We start from the raw sequence: 27032 nt of genomic DNA on the forward strand, positions 1-27032 counted from the left end.
CAGATAAAAAAATTCAAGTAACTAGTAAAGTAACGCATTACTTTTAAATTTAAAATAAAATATGAGTTACTTTTTCAAATAAGTAACGCAAGTTAGTTTGTTTTGCCATTTATTGACCGACAGGTCTCTTGTCCCGATGTTGAGGATCGTGAGTAAGTGCAGAGGCGTTGTGTGCGCTGGGTAAACATGTAGTTCTAGACTAAATGTGAGCATGCATTTACTCATCTCACTGGCACTAAAACAGATTCAATATTCCTCAAAAGGAATAAAATCAGTGAAATGCAAAAATACTACGCAAACCTCCAATAATTAAATGTTAAATAAAACAAATATTTTTATGCTCACTTTATTGGCCAATGTACTTGCTGCTGCCCTTTGATGAATCAGGTAAACCATAAACAAATATGTGTAAAACTTGTGTTTTTATTGGCGAAGTAAATGTCAAACTTTGTTTTTCTGCATCATAATCTTCTGCAATCCAGAATGACAGCACAGCTCAAAGGTTTGAGCTGCGCCCTCTACTGCTCTACTGTACATGTGTGAACTTGCATTTCCTTCAGCCTCATTTCAATTTTAATGTGAAAGGGCCTTTACATTTGCCCAAAAGTATAACTTTTTTGTTTAAAACAAAAACAAAATAATCAAGCCCAGCCCAGGTGAGAAAAAGTAACGCAAAGGTAATGTAACGCATTACATTTATAAAAAAAAGTAACAGTTACTTTTTAAGGGAGTAACACAATATTCTTATGCATTACTTTTCAAAGTAACTTTCCCCAACACTGCACACACACACACAATTGGCGTATATATTGGCTTTGCTCTAAACACAACAAACCCTAGAAAATATTTATTTTGTTCACATATCTCAGTGAAAAACATTTTTACAGCATACATAGAGATCAAAACAACAGAAGGGAATATCTTTAAACATTTTTTTTTTATTTCTGGAGTCATACATAAAATCAAGTTCAATTATTTTTACAACAAAATAACACTGACCAAGATTTTTAAATTGAAATGAGTTTAGTTAGTGCTTATGATGTTTTCCAGAAACCTTGAGTTTGGGGTTAAAGTGTGGAGGAGGAAATTAGTGTGTGTGCGTGTGTGTGTGTGTGTGTGTGTTTGAAGGGCTGACCACCCGTGTCTCTCGTATCCATTCAGTCTCCATACAGGCTTGCAGTTTCACTCATCCATTAAAATGGCATCACTGATCTGTGCAATTTAAAGCCCTTTTGTGCATGTACAGTAACAATACAACAAAATCTCTCCAAACAAAATCAAATTAAAAAGAAAGGAAGGTAAAGAAAGATGCGTTGAGCTGTAACGTCTGTCCCTGCTCCTCAACTGTCCCCACCTTCCAACTTCCTGGGTCCCTGTTCTCTGTGAATAAGGCGGGGCTTATAATCTCCACCTCTCAGAGCACTCTCCAGCAGCTGATTGGTCAATGAAGGGGGCTCAGTTAGATGTAAAGTGGCACTGATTTTGCTTTAGCTCTGTCCGAAAGCTGAGAGGACCTTTTACATTATTACATATACTTGCTGGGTGTCATATTCAGCACAAGCACTCAGTATTTCTTAACATTGACAAAAACTTTAATGGCTCCGGTGAAATCAGCAGAGAGCAAAACTTCAGTGTGATCTGTTTTCAATGCTCCTGAGGACAAGAAAAGAAAAAGAGTGGGTTACTTTTGTTCACTACTACCACATACAGTGCACTGTTGTGATTTCGCAATGCTAGTTGCCATAGCTACAGTCAGTACCTGAAGGGATGGTCTCAGAGTCATCTGTGCTGTCACTCTTACAGTCGGAGTCTGCCTTCTCTGTCCCCGCCTCCTGAGGCACGATGAGATCCGGATGCGGAGCAAAAATGGCCGAAGTCACCACGGCATTATGAGCTACAAATCATAAGGCAGAAGTCATTAAAAAAAATTACAGACAATAATGATTGTTATGGCAGCACATTTGGGGGGAAAATCCTGCAAGGTTTGACGTGTCTGTTTGTAGGACTGCACAATTTGGCCCAAATATATGTGATGATGTATCAATACGATAAGAATAATTATTATTATTATTATTATTATTCTTACTACTACTACTACTACTACTACTAAATAAAAAAATATTAAGAAATATTACTTATTTCACTGTTAAAATTTAAAAAATAAATAATATAATAATAATAATTTTATTTTACATTACAAATGTAAAATTCTAACACTAACATTTATGGTGGTCTTAATTTCTTCATTTTTAAACGTTGAGTCCGTGCCGACGACTTTACTTCAGTATAGTGAAATGGAATGAATATATATATATATATATATATGACGTCATCAGACAAGGACCACCATTTAATTTCATGCAGACAGCGGAAAACCCTTAAAGGGATAGTTCACCTCAAAATGAAAATTCTGTCATCCTTTACTCACCCTCAAGTTGTTCCAAACCTGTATGAATTTCTGTTGATGAGCCAATCGTTTTTTTTCTTTTTCTTTCATATTATGGCAGTCAACTGTTTAGTTACATTCTTCAAAATATCTTCTTTCGTGTTCAGCAGAAGAAAGAAATTCATACAGGTTTGGAACAACTTGAGGGTAAGTAAATGATGACAGCATTTTCATTTTTGGGTGATCTATCCCTTTAAAGCTTCTCTTTTGTTCAACAGCTGGTTTATAGGTGTTTATTTCAAGTTTGGGAAGATGGTTGGTATGTGTTGCATTCTCAATTGCACGTTATAAGAGACCCAACACTGAGCAAATGCAGAGCCGAGTTCAGGCGGAGCAGCATTTACTGCAAACTGAGTCGCAAAGAGACTGAAAACACTGGATCATGAGCTGCTCGAGTGTAAAAGACGTGCTTTACTCTGAAACTCACTGCGCATATATTTATTGAATCGAAATCGCAATCTTTGTGATTTGATAATCACACTAAGCCAGATCACATTTCCATTAATCATGCAGCCCTAACGATCATTCTTATTAGTTCTGAACGTGGCACTGTGTAACCTTCAGTCAGTCAATCATGATTCCATCATATTACCTTTGATCCCTTCCCAGAAGTCATTGCGGTCTCTCCGCACAGAGGTGAACTTGCTCAGGTCGTGGTACGTGCTCCAGATGTACACATACTTGTCCTCTGAGCCGCTCACAATGAAAGAGTAGTCGTGACTACAAGAACAAGAGGACATCCTTGAGATTCACTCAGAACTTTCAGTAGAAGTGTAAGATCAGAGATGGACATCTTTCAGGGTTGCTTCTCTCACCTGAAGCTGGCTTTGATCTGACTGCTGCTGTTCACATAGCCTTTGTACTTCATAGACAGAGACAAATCTCTGAGGTCATACAGGCGAATGCGAGAGTCGTTTGACGTCACCAAGATCTGCAGAGGAAAAGGAGATTGGCATTAACTGAGACTGAATGATGGAACGTCACCTTGGTATGAATGACAAATGTTATACTGAAGTAAAGAAGTAAAGTTTCAGATCTAACTGCAGTCTTTTTCTATTTTCAGTCTTTCCTCTTTCATGAACACATCTGTGTCTTGCCTTGTTCTCTCCTGGCAGCGGCTCAATACCGGTGATTTTGCGGCCCACACGATTCCTGCCTCTCGTGGAGCGAACATGGATTTGGGTGTGATACTTAAGGCGCTGAGCCGAACATGATGAAAGAAGAAATGAGTGATTAAAAATCAACTAGTTATAGATAGATTTATAAATCAATGCAGTGTGCATGGTGTTCCTCCATTTTAAGTGAAAATCATTGTTCCCATCTTAAAGCTCACAAGAACAAACACTCACCTCTGTGTCATAGAAAATGCAGCGCCCATCGTAGGTGCCGATAACCGCATATTTTCCATTCTGGCAGAAGTTAGCTGCTGTTATCAGACGCGTCTGTCCGTCTACCTCATTCCACAGTGCCACTTTCTTATCTGGAATATTCCATAACCGCAACTTTCCATCCAAAGAACCGCTCAAAAAATACCTGTCATCCTGAGAGAAAAATACAGGCATTAAAACCAGTGTTATTTTAGTATCACATAAAAAAAGTTCATTTTTGTCTTTTTTTTAAAAATGTCTATATAGTTTTAAATTTTAGTTTATTTAGTTTTAGTTATTTTAGTATTTTACTTAAAGGGCTAGTTCACCCCAAAATAAAATTTGGACATGAGGGTGAGTAATTAATGAATTGTTGACTTGGCAACTATCTGAAATAAAATATGTTTTAAAATGAAGTTTTTTTTATTCAGCTAATGTTTATTTTATTTCAAAAATATATTTTTTTAATTAATAGTTTTGTTCAAAAAGTTAAACAAAATTGACAGTAAAGACATTGTTACAAAGAAATTCTATTTCAAATAAATGCTGTTCTTTTGAACTATATATTCAGAAAAAAGAATCCTGAAAAAATGTATCACATTTTACAGAAATATATTAAGCAGCACAACTGTTTTCAACATTGATAATAATTAGACTTATTAGAATGATTTCTGAAGGATCATGTGACACTGAAGACTAAAAGCTTAAAATACAGCTTTGCATCTCAGGAATAAATTACATTTTAAAATACCTTTTGTAATAATATTTCAAATTTTTTCTTTATTTTTGATTAATAAATGCAGTCTGGTGGGCGTAAGAAATTTCTTTCAAAAACATCTTACCAACCCAAAATTTAAAGAGTAGTGTATACCAGAGAACACAAACAGCACACTCACCCTGGGATGAAATGCAATGGCTGTAACGAAGTCTATATGCTGAAAACAGCAGAGACACTCTCTCCTGGAGATGTGCCACAAACGAACCGTCTTATCCATTGATGATGACAGCAGGAAGTAGTTCTATTCGGAAAAGTCAGATTGCGATTCATTAAATTGAGAATTTCAAAACGTTTTCCACGCTCAATTCTTTATTAGTCTTTTCATACAGTTTTCCTTCAGTGGAGCACTGACGACCATAACCTCTCACCTTCGACCAGGACAGATCCAGCAGGTCAGCCGTATGACCCTTGTACTTGCAGAACGGAACCTGCCGGAATGGCAGATTTCTGTCCTCAGTGTCTGCATCTTCCACTGCAGCACCAAACTGAGCAACAAAGCAAGAGAGACATTTTAGAGCTTTAAATAGTCATTAATCAGTATGAACTCCAAAACCTGAAAAAATGCCTTACCCCTCCTTCAGTATCTGATTTAGAGGAACACAGACTCTCCTGAGAGGGAGACGGCGACACGCGTCCTGAGAGAGAAAGAGAGAAACCAGAAACTCTTTTAAAAAAAGGAAACCCCAAAAAATAGTAAAACAAACAATGTAATTACAGTTATTTGACACAATAATTGTGTGTGCCATGTATATTTATGTTTATTAGAGAATTGTGCCATTAGCTTAGCAACATGCCAAAGCCAAATTCTTCTGAAATCTCTTGTGAGTGTCGCCTCCCATGCAGAGTGCCTACGTAGAGTCACTTATGAGGTTTCAAGTGGGTTAAGATGCTTTCGAAGGCAGTACACAGCTCACAGAGTTTTAGAACAGTTACAGTTGTTTTGCATACGCTCTACAAAAGCAGCAACACAACTGCGCTGTGATTTAAAAGCCAGCTGCTTTCATTGATTTTCAGATGAAGTGTTTACTTCCTAGACAACGATTAAGTTTAACCTTGGGCTTAACTACACAGAGGTGATTCATCTTAAATGTAATTGTAGCTCTAGTAATACGTTTCATACTTTTATTCTCTCTTTAACGCCATTCCAGCTTCTATGGCTATGTTCATGGCGAGAGCATGGCGGGTTTAGTTATTCAAAAATAAAACTAAATAAGATATTTATTTTTTTACATTTTGATTTACTGGTTTAAAAACCTTTTCAAAAGTATCAACAGAATAAAACAAGTTTCTCAAAAGGATAGAAGTATTACAGTCCAGCAAAATATGTTTAATGGACAGTGGATTCTGATAAAATGAACACTTTGGTGAATTTTCTCCTGATAGTAAATAATTATGTGCGAGTCTTGAGTGTCCCATACATTGTGTGTAAATGACTTGATCCCAGCGATTATTAAAATGGAATATGTTTTTTCCCAACATCAAGATTAATTTCATGTAGTTTGTTGTTTAAGCACTGATAATACATTTCATTCGAACACAGGTCATTTCAACACATCTGACAACCAGAATGTGTCTAAATACTTTTTGGGGCAACAGTATATAAATTATAGGAAAGGTACAGTATGTTTTGAATACAATAAAAAATCTTTATATAGTAGTCTTCATATACAATATTGTGCACGTGTGCATGTTTACCATCTGTGTTGTATTTTATTCTCATGTTGTTGAAATAGTCATAGGCATTTTTTAGGACCCATATCCGAACCACATTATCCTGCCCTGCTGTAGCCAACAGCCGCCCACAATGAGAGAATTTCATTGTCCAGACGGCACCCTGAGAGAGGGGAAGAGGGAGTGGTCAAATCACTAAATAATTAACTAACTACATCACAAATCACAAAATAGGTTAAAGTTCACATTAAAGGTCGCACACGCTCTCCTCACCATGTGTTCTCCACTCAGGTCCTGCACTACTTTGATTTGGTCAAAGTCAAAGGGCCCTTTGAAGCTGTGAGCTGCTTTAAACTTGACCGGTCGGGTGTACGGCATCCCCTCGTCATCACTGGATGATGGGTCGTCCTGGTCCGTGTGGAATACTTCATCTCGAACGCTCTTGACTTTATTCACGGCTTTCTCTCCATATTCCTCCGCCAAGTGCTTCGCTCTCTTCACCGATTTGCCCAGAAACTTCTTCAGCTGTGTACTGAGTGAAGGACGAAGAACAAACAGGTGTCTAAAATCATTCTCACTGGACCCTCTAGCTATATATATATATGAATGGTAATTTAATTACAATCAGATAAAAAGTTAGGGGTCAGTAATTTACAAATGACTGCATTTATTCAGCAAGAATGCATTAAATCGATCAAAATTGACAGTAAAGACAATTATAAAGTTACAAAAGATTCCAATCTCAAATAAATGCTGTTCTTTTGAACTTTCTATTCATCAAAAGTGTATCCCGGTTTCCAAAGAAATATTAAGCAGCACAACTGTTTCAACAAAACCAAATCAGCATAGAATGATTTAGATGATTTAGCAGTAGAGTACATTTTTATTCCAAAAAAATGTTGTTCTTTTGAACTTTCTATTTATCTAAGAATCCTAAAAAAAATTATGTATCACTGTTTCAACAAAAATGTTAAGTAATCTTTCTTGAGTAGCAAATCAGCATATTAGAATGATTTCTGAAGGATCATGTGACACTGAAGACTGGAATAATGATGCTGAAAATACAGCTTTGCCATCACAGGGGTAAATTAAATTTTAAAATATATTAAAATAGAAAAACATTATTTTAAATTGTAATAATATTTCACTATAATAATAATAATATTTTACTGTATTTTAATCGAATAAATACAGCTTTGATGAGCACTTTCAAAGCACTTTCAGCACTTTAAAAAAAATCTACCAACCCCAAACTTTTGAGCAGTTGAGCACAATTTATTTTCTCAAATTATGTTTTTTTTTTTACAGTTATAAATAAACATATCGCTTACGTTCTCTGTTTCAGTTTCCCTCCATCTGTGTCTGTAAGGGCAGGCTGGGACTTATCATCATCATCCGACTGTGCTGCATCATTTCTGCCAAGAAAAAAGAACGTGTGAGATCCCACCCTAAAGCGTACAGAGCTACTGGCTTTAAGACAGAAGTTCTCTTTAAACCCCTTTCAAAATTAGGCTGCATTTAATCCTGATGTAAAATGAGAAATGAGAAACACTGATCCAGGACCAGATCCAGCAACCCAACTGTTTCAGATTAACCACACTAGTAGAAACTACAAAACTGTTATCAGCTCAGCATTATGAAGCACTTCCTGCCAAAATGTTCGACTCATGTTTGAGGGGTTTCAAATCAGAAGAGAGCGGGAGAGGAGAAGGGATTACATGCCTTCTTCCTTCAAAAGAGGAAAAACAGTCTGTAGGTTTCATTCTGACTGATAAACGAGGGCAGATGAAAGTGTGGCGAATCGGATTACTGGTAGGATTCAATCCTGTTGCCTAAGGGCCCCATCACATAAGCACAAGCAGAGTGTCATATAAGGAAAATGATCCTTGATATCACACATGAAATGTAAATTCAGCTCAGAAGAGTTCCACAACTCTGTGATGGATTGTGGATCATATGGTACAGTAGGACATCTCAGGCCTCATGGCATCTTGGAAACTCATCACATTTTTCAAAGAGCCCTATCAGATAACTTGTGTTTCTATGTTTCAGGTTGAAGTGAAATATTGCTGGTTCATAATGGAAAAAGCAGCTCTCTTACGAGATATACTCCTTGGTTCTCCTCATGATGTGCAGTGTGAGTGGGTTGATTCCAGTGGGGAGTTTCTCTTCTGCCTGGATCAAAGGGATCTCCTCACCAGTGTCCAGATTCTTGATCATCACACTTGCAAGAATCTCCTGTACAACAAAAAACACACGGATTACTGCCTTGAGTAATAATCATTACACCATAAGTGATTCATAGCAGCACAAAGAAAACTGCAGGAGGCCACATAAAACAACCAGTGAAAAGCCTGAATGAATGAATGAATGAATGAATGAATGAATGAATGAATGAATGAATGAATGAATGAATGAATGAATGAATGAACGAACAATCGGTCATCCTCCTAATATTCTTAATCAACTTAACTGCTTTTCAGATAATCAGTAACAACTGCTGGCACTAGAGATGTTTAAAAACAGCCGGTGATCAGTGCCGATTATATGCTGTCAATCAAAAGGGTGCGGTAAAACATGACTGCAACTCACACTGTGTGTGAAGAAAATCTCTCGTGTTGAGTTAGTTAGGGCAAGTTAATGCATTAACAGCTGAAAATAGCTAAATAAAAGCAGGCTCTATTTGACCCTATGAATCACCTGTAGTTCAAACCAGGGTTGCCAGATCTGCAGTTTTTCCCTATACTAAACATTATTTGTAGCGCGCCTCTCATCCAATAATCGCAAATAGCTCTGTGCTTTGTTACTTCTAAAAAGAAACAAAGTGTCATCTTTCAAATTCGGTCCATTTTATCACGAAATTCAAGCAGTAATATCTCGAGTCTATTCTTCCACTTCAATACAAATTATATCTAGAAAAACATGCATGAATATCAGAAGGTAAGTTGAAAGATCCAGTACAACTTACCGAAACCTGTATCAAATCTCATGTAATCACTCAATCAGCGTTTCAACCGTGAAAAGATGTCAATAAAACAGCTTGTGAACAATATCACTTAATGTTGCATTTCCCTCAGGAAAGTCATCCGTTTGTTAGTTAGCTTTTTTTTTTTTTAGGAAAAACTAGAGAGGAGATTATTTACTGTTAATTATATTATGTATGTATGTTTGAATAAACTTGCCATGAAGACAAGTGCTTTTGAAAACTACCGTATATGTGTAACTGAGTTGTATACAAACATTTCAGCTTTTATTTGAGTGTAAATATTATATCTGGAAATAAATAGCAGTTGAATATAATAGCTCTGTTGTTAATTTTAACCTCTAATATTATAGTGTACCAAATGAGAGGGTTCTCTTTATAGTTTGCAGCATTATTTGGGAGAGATTTTTTTTTTCCCATAAGAAAAACCAAACTATCGGTATTGGGCGATATCATTCTGAATAATCGGCTATCGGTATCGGCTGAGAAATTTCATATTGGTGCATCTCTAGCTGGCACCGTATTATTATTCATAAGCCATGCTAATGAAGTTTAGAATGTGTCCCTCCCACTTTCCAGATCATAGAATGAGTAAGAACAAGAATAAGTCCTAAAACCAGGAAATGAGTTCCGGTTCCATCATCCCGAAGTCAGTGGGGTTTTTTGACAGGTTTTCTGGTTAAATGCCTGTGGTTAACACAAGATATTATATGTGTATATATAATGACATTACCTCATCCGTAAGCTCTCTGCCTGAGTTAGATCTTGGTCTTTGAGGTCCAACGGTCTCGCTCCCATTCGAATTTGATGCCTGCTCGTCATTTTCCTATTCATACAAAATTACAGACACAAATGTATGATTTAAAATATTCAGTGTGAAATCTACATATTTATAATACTTGAAATGGCTATATCTAAATTCAAACCTGTGCAGTGACTACTTTATCGCCACTAGTGGCGCTAGCGAGGTCCAGGGAGTGCTGGAATTCTTTAGTAATACATCGTACTGTGGCATTTGGACTGACCAATCCACACAGCTCGTCCGCTGGCTCTACAGAGACTGACAAATCATAGAGCACGATATTGCTTGAGTCATTATATAAAATTTCACATTCATTTTATAACAATAAGAAGTGGCAATCACTATAGGACGGCACAAAGATATGGTCATCAAAAAAAGTAACAAGAGCAACATTTTTACATGTTAAACCAGTGACATCTTTGAAGAGAAAACTCAAACAACATACCTTCTAGGCCTGTTGGTCGCATCACTTCCTGGGATTTTTTACTAGCTGAAAAGCTGGGCCGTGAGGGGGGAGGCGGCCTAGGAGGTGGAGCCCCGGTGGGTGGAGGTGGCCTTGAGGGCGGTTGCTTCTTGGTGCTAGCTACAATGTCTGGCTCCACTGTAAACTGTCTGGGAGCTTTGGAAGGGCCAGGGTCATCTGCATCAGTCATAGGGACTTTCTCTAGAATATCAGCAGTTTCTGCACAAGGCAGGGAGGCGGGTTGCGACGGTTGACCCAAAGCACTTGTAATGTCAGGAGGGGGTGACATAGCCTGGTCCTGACTCGCTTGGGCGGAACCAGCCACATCTGGTGCTCTGTCCTCAATGCCCTGTGACCTCACTTCCTTTGGTCTTACATCAGGCAGCTGCCCAGTGCGACCAGAGTCATGTGGCGTCACATCAGGATCCTCTGGACGCACCTCGGCTACCTCGGGAACCAGGTTTTCTTCAACACTGTAGCCTTCTGCTTCTGCCTTCTCCCCCTCAGAGGCTGCACAGGTCTCCTCTCCTCTCAACAACTGATCTTCCACTCCACTCTTCTGACTCTCCTCTATAATACTGTCAATGATCTGGAAAGAGGGCCAGTCAGAAAATTGTGTTTTAGCATTCATGTAGAACGCATCTGTACATCAAAACAAAAGCTTTGTTTACACTGGGCGTCTAATCTTATAGTGTTTCCCTACAACATCAATAATGATGTATGCTTACAGAGGTCTCAGGGTCCACGTTTATTGATCATAGAGTTTGGCATCCAGCCAACTTGCAATACATACTCAGGAGGAGCAAATTATCAGGAGCTTTCAAACAAATATATGCATTTTAGTTTACTGGCACAAAACATTTGAGTTTGTTTTGATGTGCAGCCTTTAACGTCATCAACAGAATATACATTTTCTCTTCACATTTATTTAACAAGCTATTTATTTTGCAATGCAGCAAGTTGTGTTTTAATATTTGCATTAAGCATTTATCCTGCTGTGTTGTAACTGACCTATTGGCATTGACCACTTAAGAGAAATGGCCTGCTTTTTGGGCAGACATCCAACAGCAAACACACTAGAGAGCACAGCATGCTTCTGTTATAAATTACCAATGAGTGAAACAAAGAGGCAATGAAAAGAGAGGGAGTAGATAAATAATTAAAAGGGGCAAGTAAGATCTGTAGGGCTTTATCATGGCCAAACCCACCTGAAGAGAATCGTCATGGCGGGGTTCTGGCTGAGCCAATCCAGCAGTGACTTCCTCTACCACATTCTCTGCAGGACCCTACAGCCAATCAAAAGCAACAGATGAAAAACCACCCAATTCTCAAATTCAAACCCTTCATGTAGCTCATTTACAGATTTTAAACACACAAAATTCAATTCAAAAAACAATAGGGTCCTCACACCATCGGTGCTCGGGCCCTAATAAGAACAAAAAATTTCTCCCACTTTTCTTGCACTATCGTTCAAAGGTTTGGTGGCAGTAAGAGTTTTTTATTTTGAAAGAGATTTTTTTTTAATTATTCAGCAAGGACATTAAATTGACCAAAAGATATTTTGATAAATCTTGATAAAGAATTTAAATAAAACTACAAAAGATTTATATTTCAAATAAATACCGGTACTGTCCTTTTGACCTGTCTATTCATCCAAAAATCCTGAAAAATATATATCACTGTTTTCACAAAAATATTAAGCAGTAAAAACTGTTTTCAACATTGATAATAATAGGAAATGTTTCTTGAGCACCAAATCAGCATATTAGTATGATTTCTGAAGGATCATGTGAAGACTGGAGTAATGATGCTGAAAATAAAGCTTTGACATCACTAAAATAATTTACATTTTAAAATAGACAATTTTATATTGTAATAATATTTCACAATATTACTGTTTATTCTGTATTTGAAATCAAATAAATGCAGCCTTCCTGAGCATGAAAACTTTTTTCAACCCCAAAGTTGTGAAAAGTAGTGCATCGTATATTATATGTTAAATGCATAATAATAATTTTAAAATATAGCTGCAAGCAGCAATTACCGGGGCCAAGCAGAATAAGACGACAAGACATGGCTGAAAGTGTCAGATCAACTGCAAAAATGAGCAATTAAAGACATTTAAAGAGGATTTTAGGCAAAATGGATGAAAAATCATAGAAACAGTAATTAAAAATATGATTTAATTGATTATCACTTTCGACCAATAGGTGGCGCAGTTACAAAACTGGTGTGATGTGGTCAGAGTGAAGTGACAATGACACATACAAAGTTTGGTGTCAATATGTCAAGGCATTGCAGAGATAAAGCCTGAATAGTGCTTTTGGCATCATGCCTCAACTTTGCTGCTGCGCTTTACGAAAACGGTTTCGTCTATCGACACAAAATCCATAACTTTTAGTCGGCACTGTCTGGAGATGATACGATTCAATTTTGGTGAAAATCGGACAAACGGTCTAGGAGGAGTTCGAAAAGGTAGGTTTTGAATGAAAATCAAGATGGCGGACAGGAAGTTCGGCCAAATAAGGAAAACTTGGTATCTATGTTCTCGGCTTGACCCAAGGAATCTATTAAGACCAGTGGCATTTCAATAGGCAGATTTATTCAAAAGTTATTAGCATTTTTGTAAATTTTGTTATAACTTTTGACCACTAGGTGGCGCTGTCTCGAAATATTTTGAGTACCTTCAGGGGATGGTGCTGATGGCACATTCTGAGATTCGTAATATTACACCAATGGATTTGTTTAGTATAGCATTTTTATTTCACAAAACTGTATTGAAGTCAATGGGAATTTCATATTTTTTTCTATTATAGCGCCACCAAGAGGTTCAGTCCCACAAGTTTTTTTATGCGTCTTCAGAGTGAGCCCATACATATTTGTGTACATTTTTGTGAAAATATCTGAATTTACTTCGGAGTTATAGACATTTATATGAAAAAACACGTAAAAAATGACTGACACATGACTTTGATTGGATTTTACTACCCCTTACTATCAATATTTTCGCATTTGGGCATTGGTGTATAGCTATCGACCTATGTTTCCAAACTTCTGACGGTGGTTTCGTCTCGATCGGACTAGCGGTTTCGAAGATATCGCCAAATGTTTTTTAAGCGCTAAATCACAACGCTACACAAACCGTAAGGCGAAACCTAGCATGTTTGGTATCGTAGGACTCGGCAAGGTTTCAGGAGTCTAATAAGACGAGTCTGGTGAAAATACGTCGACCACAACCAAAGTTATAAGCATTTGGAAAAAAAAATTCACCACTAAGTGGCGCTGTTTCGAAACTTCTCAGGTTCTTTCAGGACACCGTGCTGATGACCCATACCAAGTTTCGTAACAATCCGTTCATGCGTTCCTAAAATACAGCATTTTAGCACAAAATTCAAAATGGCCGACAGTCAAAATGGCCGATATGGTAAAATTGGATATCAGTCGACTCGGCATGTTGCCCTGAATCTAACGAGACCAATTCTATGATTTTTGGACAAACTGTTCAGAATTTATAAGCAAAAATAGCCATTTTTCATATCTCCGGACCAGTAGGTGGCGCTACGCCGAAACGCAGCATGTTGCCTCAGGTCATGCTTGTGACGATATGTACCAAGTTTGATCTGAATCCGATAAAGCGTTGCAGAGATACAGCCTTATGTCTGTTTTCGCAAACGCTACGTAAAATTTGTTTGTGGGTTTATCGAAAACGGTTTGACGAATCAACTTGAATTCCATAACTTTTTGTCAGCATGGTCTGGAGATGATCTGGTTCAATTTTCGTGAAAATCGGAGTAATGGCCTAGGAGGAGTTCGAAAAAGTAGGTTTACCGGAAAATTCAAAATGGAGGAAAAATTTCCATGACGCAAAATGACGTCATAGGCGGCGTTCACATATCGCGCCTAAAAACGCATAGAAAACGCTAGGCGCGCCGCGTTCTCCTTTCTCCAAAGCGCTCGGGTGGTTGCGCTCCGGAGGCGTCTGTCGTTGCTAAGCTTGGTTCTTGTCACGTGACCTGCGGTGCGCTTGCGGCATTCTGAAAAGTTGAGATGTTTTTATCTCGATGCGGCGCGGACGCGCTTGGAAAAAACGAGCGCGTCGCACCGCGACCACGTCGCTTCCATTATGAGCGCGCATACCGCGCGCCTACATTTGAAATAACGAACTTGCGCGCGCAAAAGACGCGATATGTGAACAGGCCCATAGGGTGCACTCGAATCGTCTTGAGCTAGGGAATTTTGTTGATTGGCCTTATGGTTCAAAAGTTATTAGCGTAAATATGAGTGAAACTTTGGACAGGTGGTGGCGCTAGAGGGATTGGTTTTAAGACACCAAATTTGGTATGGTGACTTTTTGGACTGTCCTCTATCAGTGTGCCAAATTTCATAACTTTCCCGCAATCGGTTCTATGGGCTGCCATAGACTCCCAGAGCGGAAGAAGAAGCGGAAGAATAATAATAATAAGAACGGGAACAGATACAATAGGTGCCTCCGCACCTTCGGTGCTTGGCCCCTAAATATCAAACCATGTATTGTTTATATTTATTCTGTTTTCCTAAAGAAGACCTTCCCCAAACAAATTTATTTGGTAACATTTTAGAAATGATAATTCATGTCCTCACAAAGCCAAACAGAGTTCCAGAATTTTCAAAAAGGTAATTGAAAATACTATAACAGCAGTTGAGCTCTGGTTTGTTGGCCAGGATTAGTTTTATTTAAATGATTAAACAGAGCTAGAGCAGAACCTCAGACCTTTGGTATCAACCTCAGATCATCTTTCCTGCACTCATGCGACTAAAGCACTTCACCAAAAGGTTTATAACCATCACCCTACTAAGACTTATGACTCAAACAAGACCCATGCACTGGCCAAAACAGAATCAGATTCTACGAATCCCCTGCACCTTGCATGTTCATTTATTAGCCTACATATTTTTGCTCATGTTTTATTCTTTCAATTCTGCTTAAGTTCACCCAAAAATGAAATGTCTGTCATTAATTAATGTCGTTCCAAACCCATAAGACCTTCGTTCATCTTCGGAACACAAATGAAATATTTTTGATGAAATCCGAGAGGTTTCTGACCCCCCTTAATGTTATTAAGCGTCGAGAATACATTTTGTGCACAAAAAAACAAAAATAACAGCTTTATACAACAATTTCTTCTCTTCTGTGTCAGTCTCTGACACTCTTCATGTGAGCACCTCGACACATGCGTGAGCTGCTGACGCAGGAGCCGGCCGATACTGAGCCGTCTTTCTGACGTAGAACCCGGAAGCGCTGCACTGTGTTTACAAAGTGAACAGCGTCAGAGACTGACACAGAAGAGAAAAAATTGTTGAATAAAAGGTCAAAAAGGTCAATGGATGTTTGCCCACAATCTCTTCATAATATTAAGGTTGAACCACTGTAGTCATATGGACTATTTAACAACATCTTTACTACCTTTCTGGGCCTTGAAAGTGGTAATAACGTCACAGTCTAAGGGGGGTCAGAAAGCTCTCAGATTTTATCAAAAATATCTTAATTTGTGTTCAGAAGATGAACAGAGGTCCTACGGGTTTGGAACGACATGAGGGTGAGTAATTAATGACAGAAATTTCATTTTTGGGTGAACTAACCCTTTAACACAATTTACCAATGCAATCAAATTGGCAGACTCTGTCTGGACCTACCCATGGGCATATGTTCATTCTCACAAAATTCTCTTTAATAATGTTTCCACAAAAAAAAGAAAAAAGACATTGTACACAGGTAGATTAAAGTGTAAGTGAAAAGTAAACTCTTACCCCTGGCTGAGGAAGTTCAAACTTTGCAGGTGACCTACAAGGAATAAAAGAACAAAGAATCAAGAACACTGGTCACCAGGGTCAAGATTCATACTCATACCACTCATATCATACATAACACAGAGCTCCATTTTGACATAGCCTATATGCTCACATACTTCACTTGTGCAAAACATACGGAATTTCAGTCTTCATACACTTAAGCACTGTATAAAGTCTAGTTTAGACTAATTAATGAACGTCAATAAAGTTGTGTATACAGAAAAAAACAGTCAGTGGATGTGAGGGCTCCTCCCAGCACTGAGCTAGCCTGACGCAGCATTCATGAACAGACAAGCCCCTCATAACACACCCCTCATAACACACCCTTTAACTAGTAACCCTAAACATAAGCACAGTGACCCAACATACATTTTTAAACCAGCCCTCAGCCACCACGGAAGACACTGTCAAAACACTCCTCAGACATTGTCACAGCTCTTCTCACACACACCTCTGACCCAGCCATGCTATGACAACAACAAGAGCAGGCGGATGTTCCTATACTTGATAAAATGGAGACTCCTTCTTCACAAAAGAGCAATTATTTTTTAACTTTTAGTCTTCAAATCTTTGTTCACATTGAGTCACTGGGTTTATGAGTCATTCGGGCTTTTTTATGTCTGAAAAGAGCTGTCACGTTTGTGACAAAAAAAAAAAAAAAAAAAAAAACAGCAAAAAAAAACAACTGCCTGTCAAACTAGCCTGAGTCTAAATACATGTAAGACTGTCACTTGAGAAATGCCTAAATTAGTAGATTTTTTTTTGTTTAATACAGTGGAAAAAATGCAAACTGGACGACATTTGTTGAAGGGATAGTCACAGTTCCCACAAAGTGCAGATTGTCCTTATGTGCATATCCACATGTTGTTTCAAACCTGTATGACTTTATTTCCGCATAGGAACACCTTAGGAAAGGTTCGGGAGTGTGAACTATTCTTTAAAGCATTTTACCGCATTTAAAACCTTTTGGTTGAAGTGACAACACCAAAACAACATGACAGCAACATCCTCTGAACGCTACGTGTCACAACGATATCGTGGCCGTGTTTCAAACCCTCTCAGCTGACTCGACCGTTTACTTGTGTAAGTCATATGACTTTATATATCTACATAATAAATGTTACATGGCAGTACCGAAGCAGTAAATCTATAAACAAGCAACGGGGCAACTGTTGACAGTTTTGACAGCTTCATTCTAAATCACGTAACGGACATCAGACATTTAACTAACGTAATAAAACTAATAGTTTCCATAAACTGAATATTAGACTCACGCATGAGGTGAGGGAGTGAAGTTGACATCCTCCGCCGCATCGTAAAACTCCTCCGTGTCGCTGGTGTCCGACGCCATCGAGCCCGGGCTGCATACAGAGGCCGCCGCCACTGTTGCGATTTCAGCGAAAGGGGGGAAACTCCCAGAGCTTGTGAAGCAGGAGGCGAGAAAACAGACGTCTGATAAATTACTGGATTTGAACCAGGCGTGCGTCTATGGCATGAGTGCTGGGAGAGGCCGCTCCGCTCACCTGAATGCACGATAACGCAAGCAGACACACGGCCTAGATTACAAGATCTCAGACGGCGGGGTTGAGTATAAGCAAAATCAGCCGGTTATGTCGATCTAATCAGGGGCAATGCAATGTTAAGGTCCGGCCGAGGCTGTCCATGCGCACTGTCAGTGATCCTGGCATATCAGGAAGATCCCCTACCGGGATTTACGATCGAAAACAAACCGAGAGGAGGAAGAGAAACGGCGACAGGTCTTCTCGCGTCCACCGAAATCTCGCAGGAACATCTCGCGGGGTTTGGACTCGGGGGCATGTTTCCGTTGAACAGCTGATCTGTTCTGTAACGCTACTTCAATCTCTGTTGTGAACCATCACGGACTGAGGTTGCTCCGATAGATAGATAGATAGATAGATAGATAGATAGATAGATAGACAGACAGACAGACAGACAGACAGACAGACAGACAGCTTTTGTGATTCCTCTTTTTATCCACTGGAGAGTGCAGTAGGCTTGGGTCAGTAAAATTCTGTCTCACAGATCTGTGTTACTGTTTGTTAGTTGTTTAAAGACACAACATGTTAATATATACAAATATAAAACGAACAGAAAAGTATATTCAACAGATATTGTGGACCTCATTCCTCTTTAATGCTTATGGCGTTGATAATTCCATTACATTTTCAGTTATCACAATATAGTACAGTAAAGCAATTCATTTGAATAATTAAATTTTGTTTATATATATATATATACACAGTTGACGAATTTGATATAAAGAATGTTACATTCTCTTATCTTGAATCGCTAATATGATAAACAATACAGTGATGTCATGCTGAACAGTTCTTCATAATATACATTGATATTTATACTGCACCGTCCAATTACATCCCGAATATAGACGAATCGACCAATCGCTACGCGTATCCCTGCTCCATGAACTTCTTTTGGTAACGGAAGTTTTTAGTGTCAAGACTTGATTGACATGGACTTAGACCAATCAGCTACGAGGACGGCACGTATTCCCTTGAGGCTTCAGCCAATGAAAAACGGGAGAGGAGGGGCTTTGTGAGGTCCATGAGTAGAGTGGATTTGGGGGTTTAAGAAGAAAACAAGGATAAATTCCAGAGGTTGTGGTAAGTCGAAATGGCTTTTAAAAGTTTATTTGTTTAGTATTCTATTTGGCAAACTGACATATCAGTGGCATATGCGTAAAGATACACAACATTCCATACGAAAAGTAGCTTGTTGTCAGCTGAAGCTAAATGTAGCAGCAGCAGGGGCAGAGCCTCGAATAGGGAGCCATGCTTCAGGTTTGGTCCTTTCTTCAAAAGAGCTGAGCTATGCTTTCAAGAACGGACAAAACCAGAGGCACGGCTACAGTCACAGCTCCGGTTCTGCCGCTGTACTGGTGTCAGCGCGGGGATATGGCTTGTTCTGTGTGCGGTTAGTGTGTTAGTTAGTTCCCACATAAACGTGAGCCGACATGTCGCCAAGAGTCTCTTCCACAACCCCAAACTCTGTGTCTGAACTAACAAACAAGTACTACAAACACAACGCTCCTAACAAATAGATGTCTAGTTTCTGTTCATTTATTGCCACTCTGATGATCTAGTTGCTGCTTTGGCAGGACCCCTGCTGTTCTGTTGGAGACAGACAGACTGAGGGCTGTTTTCCTTTTGTTTGTGTTGGGCTTCTTCACTTTCTAACACACATTTCCATTTTCTTTGTGCTGTTGCTTTAAACCGACTCACTTAAAGAAAAAGCCCACTTAGGAAGTTTAGAAATGTCACTTTGTTTTAAAGAAGGTGTATATGATTCAGTATGTTAGCTTACTCAAGTTTAAGTATTTTTTTTGGTTGTCTACACCAGACGAGTCAATATAGCAACCAAACTGAGAAAATAAGGACAATCTAACCAGCAGCTTTTGATCATTTCTTAACTAATTTTAAGAGCTTCAGATACTTAGTCCGGCTGTCAGAGTGTGACAAAAGTTGAGCTCAATTATTAAGAGCGTGATTCAGAGCAGCTGGGGGCTGAAAGGGCCACCATGTGCTCATATGCCATGACAACAGTAACATAATACTAATGGCTAAAAACAAGCCCTTCTACCAGGGGCCTCCGGCTGAAACCTTATTTTAGCATATGTCCTGTGTATTGTCCTGGCAGTGTCATTTGTTGCTTTTTTTATGTTGTTGTTGCTGTGAGGAAGCACATTGTTTGACATGACTAAAGACATTATTTTTTTTTATTTTTTTTTTTACTAAAGCTGTTCAATGGTGAGTATTGTTCATATTTGCCTCAGATGCAAACATATAGCCAGTAACAGAACTATGAATACACATTTATGGGTCCTGTGACTACAGTTCCACTCTGCTTGATGGGGGGGAGAGGCACGCTTGTTTTTAAGATATAGTTACAACACAAATTCCCTAATGTAATTCCTCTTTTTTTTTTTTTACCTCAGTTTCAGCTTTTGAGTCACGCTGTCTTTTGTTTCTGAAATAATACTTGGACAGCTTCTTTTTTTTTATTGTTCATCAAGAAGATTATATTAAACAAGCCTGTCGCTTTTATAAAATGTACTTTACATATTTAAACACTTCATCGTGTGTTTGTGGAAATGGGCAGCTTCTCTTATTGGGATCCCAAAAGATTAGAGGGATCATTTAGATTAGAAAGCAGGTGAGGGTTGTGGAAAGACTGTGTGAGATGAAGCGTGTAGTTCAACCTGAAATCTCTCGTCTTTCTTAAGATGAGGCTGATATGTGGTGGGTTGTTGGCTGTGATTTAGCACATAGTGTAGTACTGTGTCAGAAACACACATTTTGGTGACACACACTCTTATAGTGCTTTACAAGATTCAGAGCATGTTTTAATAGTTGTATGACCTATTTAAGCATGTATGCTTCATTTATGAAGATAGATCAGTCATGGAAAAGGTTGAAATTGATTTTTCATATTGAATTTGACAAGGGTTATAAGGGGTCTGATTCCATGTTTAATCCAGCATTGATTTCCAACCTTACGTTCAATTCTGAATAATGTAACAAACAACACAGTACTTTACAGATTAAGAATAGCGTCTAATCAGAGAGAAGGGAAGTTGGTCAGGGTGATAATATGAAATGCACAGTTTGTTATCATTTTCCAAGCTGTCAACAGAGTCATAAAGAATCTTATGCCTTTTCCTTTTGACAGTCCAGACAGATTGTTTCAGAGATCAGATGACCTGCAGATTTGAACATTTTAGAAAAGGGTGATTAATTAAATACTACATAGAGTGACTGTGTACTCAATTTACATCAAAGGTTATTTTATCGTCCAGCTTTGAAAGCCTGACATAGTTTTAAAAACACATTAAAGTGTGTGTGACAGAGTCAGACTGTTAGTTCTTTAAGGGGCAGTTTCCCGGACAGAGATTAAGCCTAGTCCAACCTAGACTAAAATGACCCTTTAAACCAGATTAACAGAAATCTGCTTTCTCTCTTTTCTGTCATGGTTTTAAATAGGGCTGCACGATATTGAAGAAAAATGCGATATGTGATAACTCATTAAATAACGCGATATTCGATATGCGATACGAAATTGTGTAAAATAATTTAAAATTATCTTTAAAATATTTTTATTTTTCTCTTTGTCTTTTGTTCATGACCCCAGCTATTGCAAGCCGTTGCGATATATACATTTGCGATATTTCGATCATTTCGATATATTGTGCAGCCTTAGTTTTAAATGGTCCTAGACTTAGTCTAGTCCAGAGTAAGCTGATTTCCAGGAGGAAGACTAGAGCTACTCCAGGAGCTTTCTTGGTCCATTCCATGTTTTATAGACAACCTCTGTCATTCTAATTTAGTACAGTTGGTTTTAAATTAATCTTGTTTATTTTAGCTCAGGATGCCATAGTCCAGGTGTTAGTAATCGGTGTTTCAGAAATACTTTTTTTTAAAACCATGATTAACTATTCTAGATTAAAGCCTACTCCTGTTTTACTTTAGTTCAAGTCAACTTTAAACCCTGTCCTGGGGGAACCATCCCTAAAAGTCTATAAAGAGATGTGCTAAACTCAAACATCTCGTAGTGTAGTAAGGTGCAGGTTGTTTGGCGCAGTTTACCCTTGTTCTTCTTTGACCTGTGCCTGTTGCTAAGACACAGTGGTTGCCACGGCAATGAGCAGAACTGAAGTGCTGAAATTCTTTTCATGGTGCGGTGCCTTCAAAAGTGTTCATCCTTGTGGCCTGGACAGGGTGACTTATTTACTCTAACATGCTTCAGGGAATCTAGAACACCAAATGTGAATTGAACAGATGTCACTAGTGTTCAATGATAGAAGGAAGATGGTGTTTTGCTGCTTTTTTCATGTATAAGTGTCTATTTTTCAAGCTCATAATAACTCATTGAGGTTTCTAGAGCAGGTCTGACATGTGGAAAATGTTCAGTTCCTTTGCACACCTATGAGTTGTGTAGTACAGATTCCAGGTAGGCTACAGGTTGTCGTAGATTTTTCAACTTGAATAGCGTTGCGTGTTAAAAAAAAATTGTGATTTGGTTTGACTCAACTGCTATTGATGGATCTCAGTGACGGACTTGCAGAAACACAGCAAGGAACTCATTTAGCAGGGTTTTATAAGCCCACAAAAGATCTTCTTCTGCTGCTTTTAGTCTGACCACACATGTTTTCTTACAGCGGTTTGCTTTCTGGCCCTTGAGCTTCACCTTGTTGAGTAAAGCTGTTAAACAACACTCCAGCTGGTCACTGACGGTGTTGGAGGATGAGATGCTCACAGCTGTAGTGAGTGTTCCTGTACAGAGGTTGCATTCAGCATCTGCTGCTCAGCTTTGTTTCTTTATCTGTGAGTTGAGAGAGGACTGTGTGAAGTGGCTGATGATGGTGTGTTATGTGATGATTTTCTTTTCTGTCTCCTGATCAGATGGGGGGGTGGGTGGTTGGGGTGCGGGGGGTGGACTGGGAGACAACGCCCCAAAATATGAGCAGCTAAATATTAATAGAAATGCCATATGCTGTTCTCCCACAAATACTCACAGAGACGGAGGCAATAAAGGGAATGGCCAAAATGAAAAAAAATGGATATTCATTTTAAAAATGCCTAAAGATTGCATTTAATAGTGTTTAATTATTAGGGCTGCCCCTGACTAAAGATTTTTCTAATAAAGTAGTAGTCGTTCATTTAAGCCATGAGTTGACTAGTCGCGCATTTAGGCCTATATAAATTTAATTACTTAAATATATACTGAGACTGAGGAGAATACTAAACCATAATGAGCGTTTAATAGCCTATATATAGGTGTAATGCTCAAGCGCACGCATATAAAGCCTGCCGCAAAGCATCGGCAAAAGTAATGATTATGAATGTGTCGGAAAAATATACATTTTAATTATTAAGCTAGTGTTTTCTGAGTCCGTGTCGGCTGCAAAGTTGACGATGTTGATTCACCGCCACCTCCTCAGTTTAGTGAACGCGCCTTTAGAGAGAAATGCAGAGAGTATTTCTTTTCGATTTGAATTGGTTCATTTAAAAGACATTTCAAGCCTATACACTGAGTTTCGGTTCATTTTTGTCTATTAAAAAATTAATTCTATTAAACTAGATCTTGTCCTTGTCTTGATTTTTCCATAACTCATGATGTTTTTGTCATTCTGCTGATGTTTCAAAGGTGTTCTGGGGTTTTGTGCCTGGGCATGGACCACCCTGTGCATAGAGGAGACACCATGTCCATCGGACTACACGACAGGTACTGTGCAATGTATGTCATTTCTTTCTTCTATACACGCACACACACACACTCACACACACTCGTACTTCACGTTCTCTCTCCGTCTCCCCTGTACAGAGACACATAAGTTCTCTCCTGCCTGGAGAGAGAGTAAATCTGTAGATCTGTTTCTGTCATGAACACATTATACACACATGTTCTAAAGTGTCTCAATTCTCTCTCACTCTCACACACCCCTCCACCAGTCTAATGTGAGCTGTCATCATGGAGGACATTGCTAAAACTGTGACATCCGTCCTGCTGTGTGTGTGTTATACAGTCGTCTCAGGGGGTTCAGACTGAACTTTTCTTTTTCTTTCAGATTCTGTAATATAGACTAGTTCTGTGTTGTTGATGTCACGTACTGGTACTAAGCTACCTGATTCCTCACTTTAACTGTGTCCTTCAGTCAGCTTGTGTGTTCACGCACTAGGGGTGCAGTGGTTCAAGTTTGTCTTTGTATCTCTATTCTATCGTCGGAGTTTCAGTTCACTCTATGAGGGAGGCACGATTTGAAATCAGTTGAAGCCAATACCAATAACTTATATTTTAATATGTTCTGTTTGCATACATTTTCAAAAAGACTTTGCTTTTTTCCAGAGTGGCCCAAGTGTTTTTTTCTTTTAAACTATCCAATCAGTGTAGAAGCCCATTTTTGCCTTAGTAAATAAAATGAAAATGTAATTGTGATTTATATATTTGACAATTGCAACTTATTTTCTAATAATTGCAACTATATATCTTGCATTATGACTTTACTCGCAATGTGAATTTATTTCTTAGTATAAAGTTTCTATTTTTTTCTAATTTTTTTATGTTGAGGCTGCCTAAAAAGGGCTTCCATAAATCATAAATACTCTCTGCCTGTGAATCATTTTGCACGGTCACGAGTGCTGCAGGAATGAGTCTTAAAACCTGGAAATTGCATTTTTGCACTTCCACTTCCATTGTCCCGAAGTCAATGAGTTTTTTGAATGGATATTTGGTTAAATCCCTGAAATAAGGTCTGTGGATAACACAAGCTCAAGATATTTTTAGTTTTATTCTATAATATAAAATAAATAATTCACTACTCATGTGTCGTGATTCTTTTACATGTCTTTAAAAAGAAGGTAGCTAAAAAGTGTCTAAATGAGGCTATATAGCTGCTGTCGGGAACATTAAAGTCATCACACCAAACAGAAAAACTCTCTCACTAGTCGGCTTTTAAAGCCTTGTTGTGTTTATATTTGCATTCTTGCATACTTCTCTAACTCAAACTTTCCATATTTTCTGCTCTAATCCAAAAGCTATTGGAAAAATCCTATTTTTATCAAAGGAACAAGGGTGATGCTTACTTCCGAGCTGACTTATAAACATACATCACCCCTGCAACACTCTATTTTCTGACGTGCATTTGAAATGTTGATCTTAGCAACTGTAAGAGCTGTCTTTAAGCAATATGCTTCAGCAAAATGTATTCTCTCTTGTTTTTGGATTTATATTTAGAGTGTGTGATGCTGAACCTCCAAATCTGCTATTTATTCTGTTATTAATCTTATCGTGAGTGACAAAAATATCAAATGGGTTTGTCACAGACTAGTGCTGTGACGAGTGAGGCTGAGAGAGGGCATATGTGCACAATTGTTTCTTTCACACTCTTCTGTTACATTAAGGAGACTTTTTAGATCTGTATTTGTATCTTTGTTGTTTAATTCATTGTTACACCCATTTGCAATCTAGTTAGCTTAGCTATACTAGATCTAATATCACAATATGATACATTTTATTTCAAGATAACGATATATATCAAGACACGATATAGATATAATGAAATAGACCTACCTGAAAAACTTAAAGCACTAGAAATAAGAAATACTACACTCTTAAAAATAAAGGTGGTTTGGTTTTTCACAGTAATGCCATAGAAGAACAATTTCTTGGTTCCCCATATAACCTTTCAGTGAACAGTTCTTAAAAGAACCATGTTTTTGTAATGTGAAGAACATTATAATAATCTAAAGAACCCTTTTTCATTACAAAGAACCTTTTGTGCAATGGAATATGGGCAATTTAATACATAAGTATCTGTGTATTTGATCATTCAAGCCCACCCAAGGCACCCAAAAGAATTCAGTTCAAAGAACTCCATACTCTCACTCTTTATGAGCAGCGGCTTTATGTGCGTGCGTTTCCGGTGTGTTCGTTTAGAAACCATCTCTTAGTGCGCACTGCACATATACTGAAATGAGTTTGCTTTCGCTGCTTATTGCTGTTGAGCTGTTTAAAATCACTGTTTGTTTTTTTCTAAACAGCAAGTCTTAAAAATGCATTCAAATGATAAGCTTTCGTGATGGCGCAGCGCGGCAACATCATGTGAGCGTAACCACAGTAGAGGCAATGGTCTCAAAATCTATCTATCGTCAACTATCATGACTACTGGTATAGCGCCTACCCATAAGCTATACAGATAAATGCTTTTGAAAATAGACATTTTAGGACATGAGATCAATCCGGGTACAAAAGCATATCAAACAGTGTTTTGTTTGTGTTTTTTTTACTCTAAATATACACAAATTAAATTTTTTACACTCTCACTAACTATGTGGTGTCATACTAACTCACTGACTAGTTCTCAGTCGCACATATGATACAAACGTGTGTCATGGCAGGCAGATGACTGAGATTTGCGTTCTTTACAGTCATGCCTGATTGTTTGTTGTCTGTGATGGGTAAATCACAGCAGAATTACACCATGAGTTCAGATCACTATAAACACTAAACACTCAATTAAACAGCACAACTCCTGAAGTGAGCGCAGCATGTTGGCTGGATTCTTCTATATTGTTTAACAGGAAAACAAAGGCAACTGTGAATTTCATCGATCTGAGCCGACCTGCCACCTGCTGAAATGTTACACGCACTGGCCTCGTTTTGTGTCTTCAGATGCCAAGTTGGCACTTAAGGGCCGAGCGTGTGGGCATGTGGATTTGTGATGACTCAGACCCTTGAGATCATCGGACTAAGATTCAGTCAGCTGGTGTGTAGGACAGTATTGACAGAGCTATTTCTGTGTTCTGTTGGAGGGATGATTTATGAGACTTGTAGCCAATAAACAGGCTCTCTTATGGGTCTTTTTAAGACATGTACAGTGCCCCCAAAACTATTCGGTTGCTTAAGCTACATTTAAACACATGTCTTAGCATTGTATAATAAAATATAAAAGTGGCGTTTATTTTAAAGAAATGGACACTACCGTTCTAAAGTCCTGGGGCAGTTTTATTTTATTAATTTTTATTTAGCAAAGACACATTATATTGATCAAAAGTTGGTATATATATATATATATATATATATATATATATATATATATATATATATATATATATATATATATATAAATTCAAATAAAGGCTGTTAATTTTGACCTTTC

The 27032-nt window shown here is 38.2% G+C and overlaps 2 protein-coding genes across 5 annotated transcripts in view; one reads left to right on the forward strand and one right to left on the reverse strand.

Moving 5' to 3' along the window:
* Positions 1–918: 918 nt before the first annotated feature.
* wdr44 (WD repeat domain 44) lies at positions 919–18129 on the reverse strand. The gene is made up of 20 exons (XM_084115838.1): positions 17863–18129; positions 17614–17760; positions 16298–16331; positions 11719–11796; positions 10493–11099; positions 10172–10305; positions 9979–10071; positions 8364–8500; positions 7594–7677; positions 6536–6794; positions 6287–6425; positions 5162–5226; positions 4960–5076; positions 4710–4832; positions 3796–3987; positions 3544–3645; positions 3262–3377; positions 3039–3166; positions 1760–1894; positions 919–1653 (listed from the first exon to the last, which is right to left on the reverse strand). Exons 2-20 carry the CDS (start codon positions 17688–17690, stop codon positions 1565–1567), a joined length of 2709 nt encoding a protein of 902 aa, XP_083971964.1. The 5' UTR covers positions 17691–17760; positions 17863–18129; the 3' UTR covers positions 919–1564.
* Positions 18130–18852: 723 nt separating this feature from the next.
* The window catches only part of klhl13 (kelch-like family member 13), a 64328-nt gene continuing 56148 nt past the window's right edge, over positions 18853–27032 (forward strand). For 2 of the 4 annotated variants that reach the window (XM_084115840.1, XM_084115843.1), the window contains exons 1-2: positions 18853–18981; positions 23522–23611. In XM_084115840.1, the coding sequence (XP_083971966.1) occupies positions 23547–23611 (65 nt within the window). In that variant the 5' untranslated portion in view covers positions 18853–18981; positions 23522–23546. The remainder of the gene's footprint in view (positions 18982–23521; positions 23612–27032) is intronic. The other 2 variants (XM_084115841.1, XM_084115844.1) reach the window with 1 other exon arrangement.

Source organism: Abramis brama, assembly GCF_963993115.1.
Source record: "Abramis brama genome assembly, chromosome: 5".
Taxonomy (NCBI): domain Eukaryota; kingdom Metazoa; phylum Chordata; class Actinopteri; order Cypriniformes; family Leuciscidae; genus Abramis; species Abramis brama.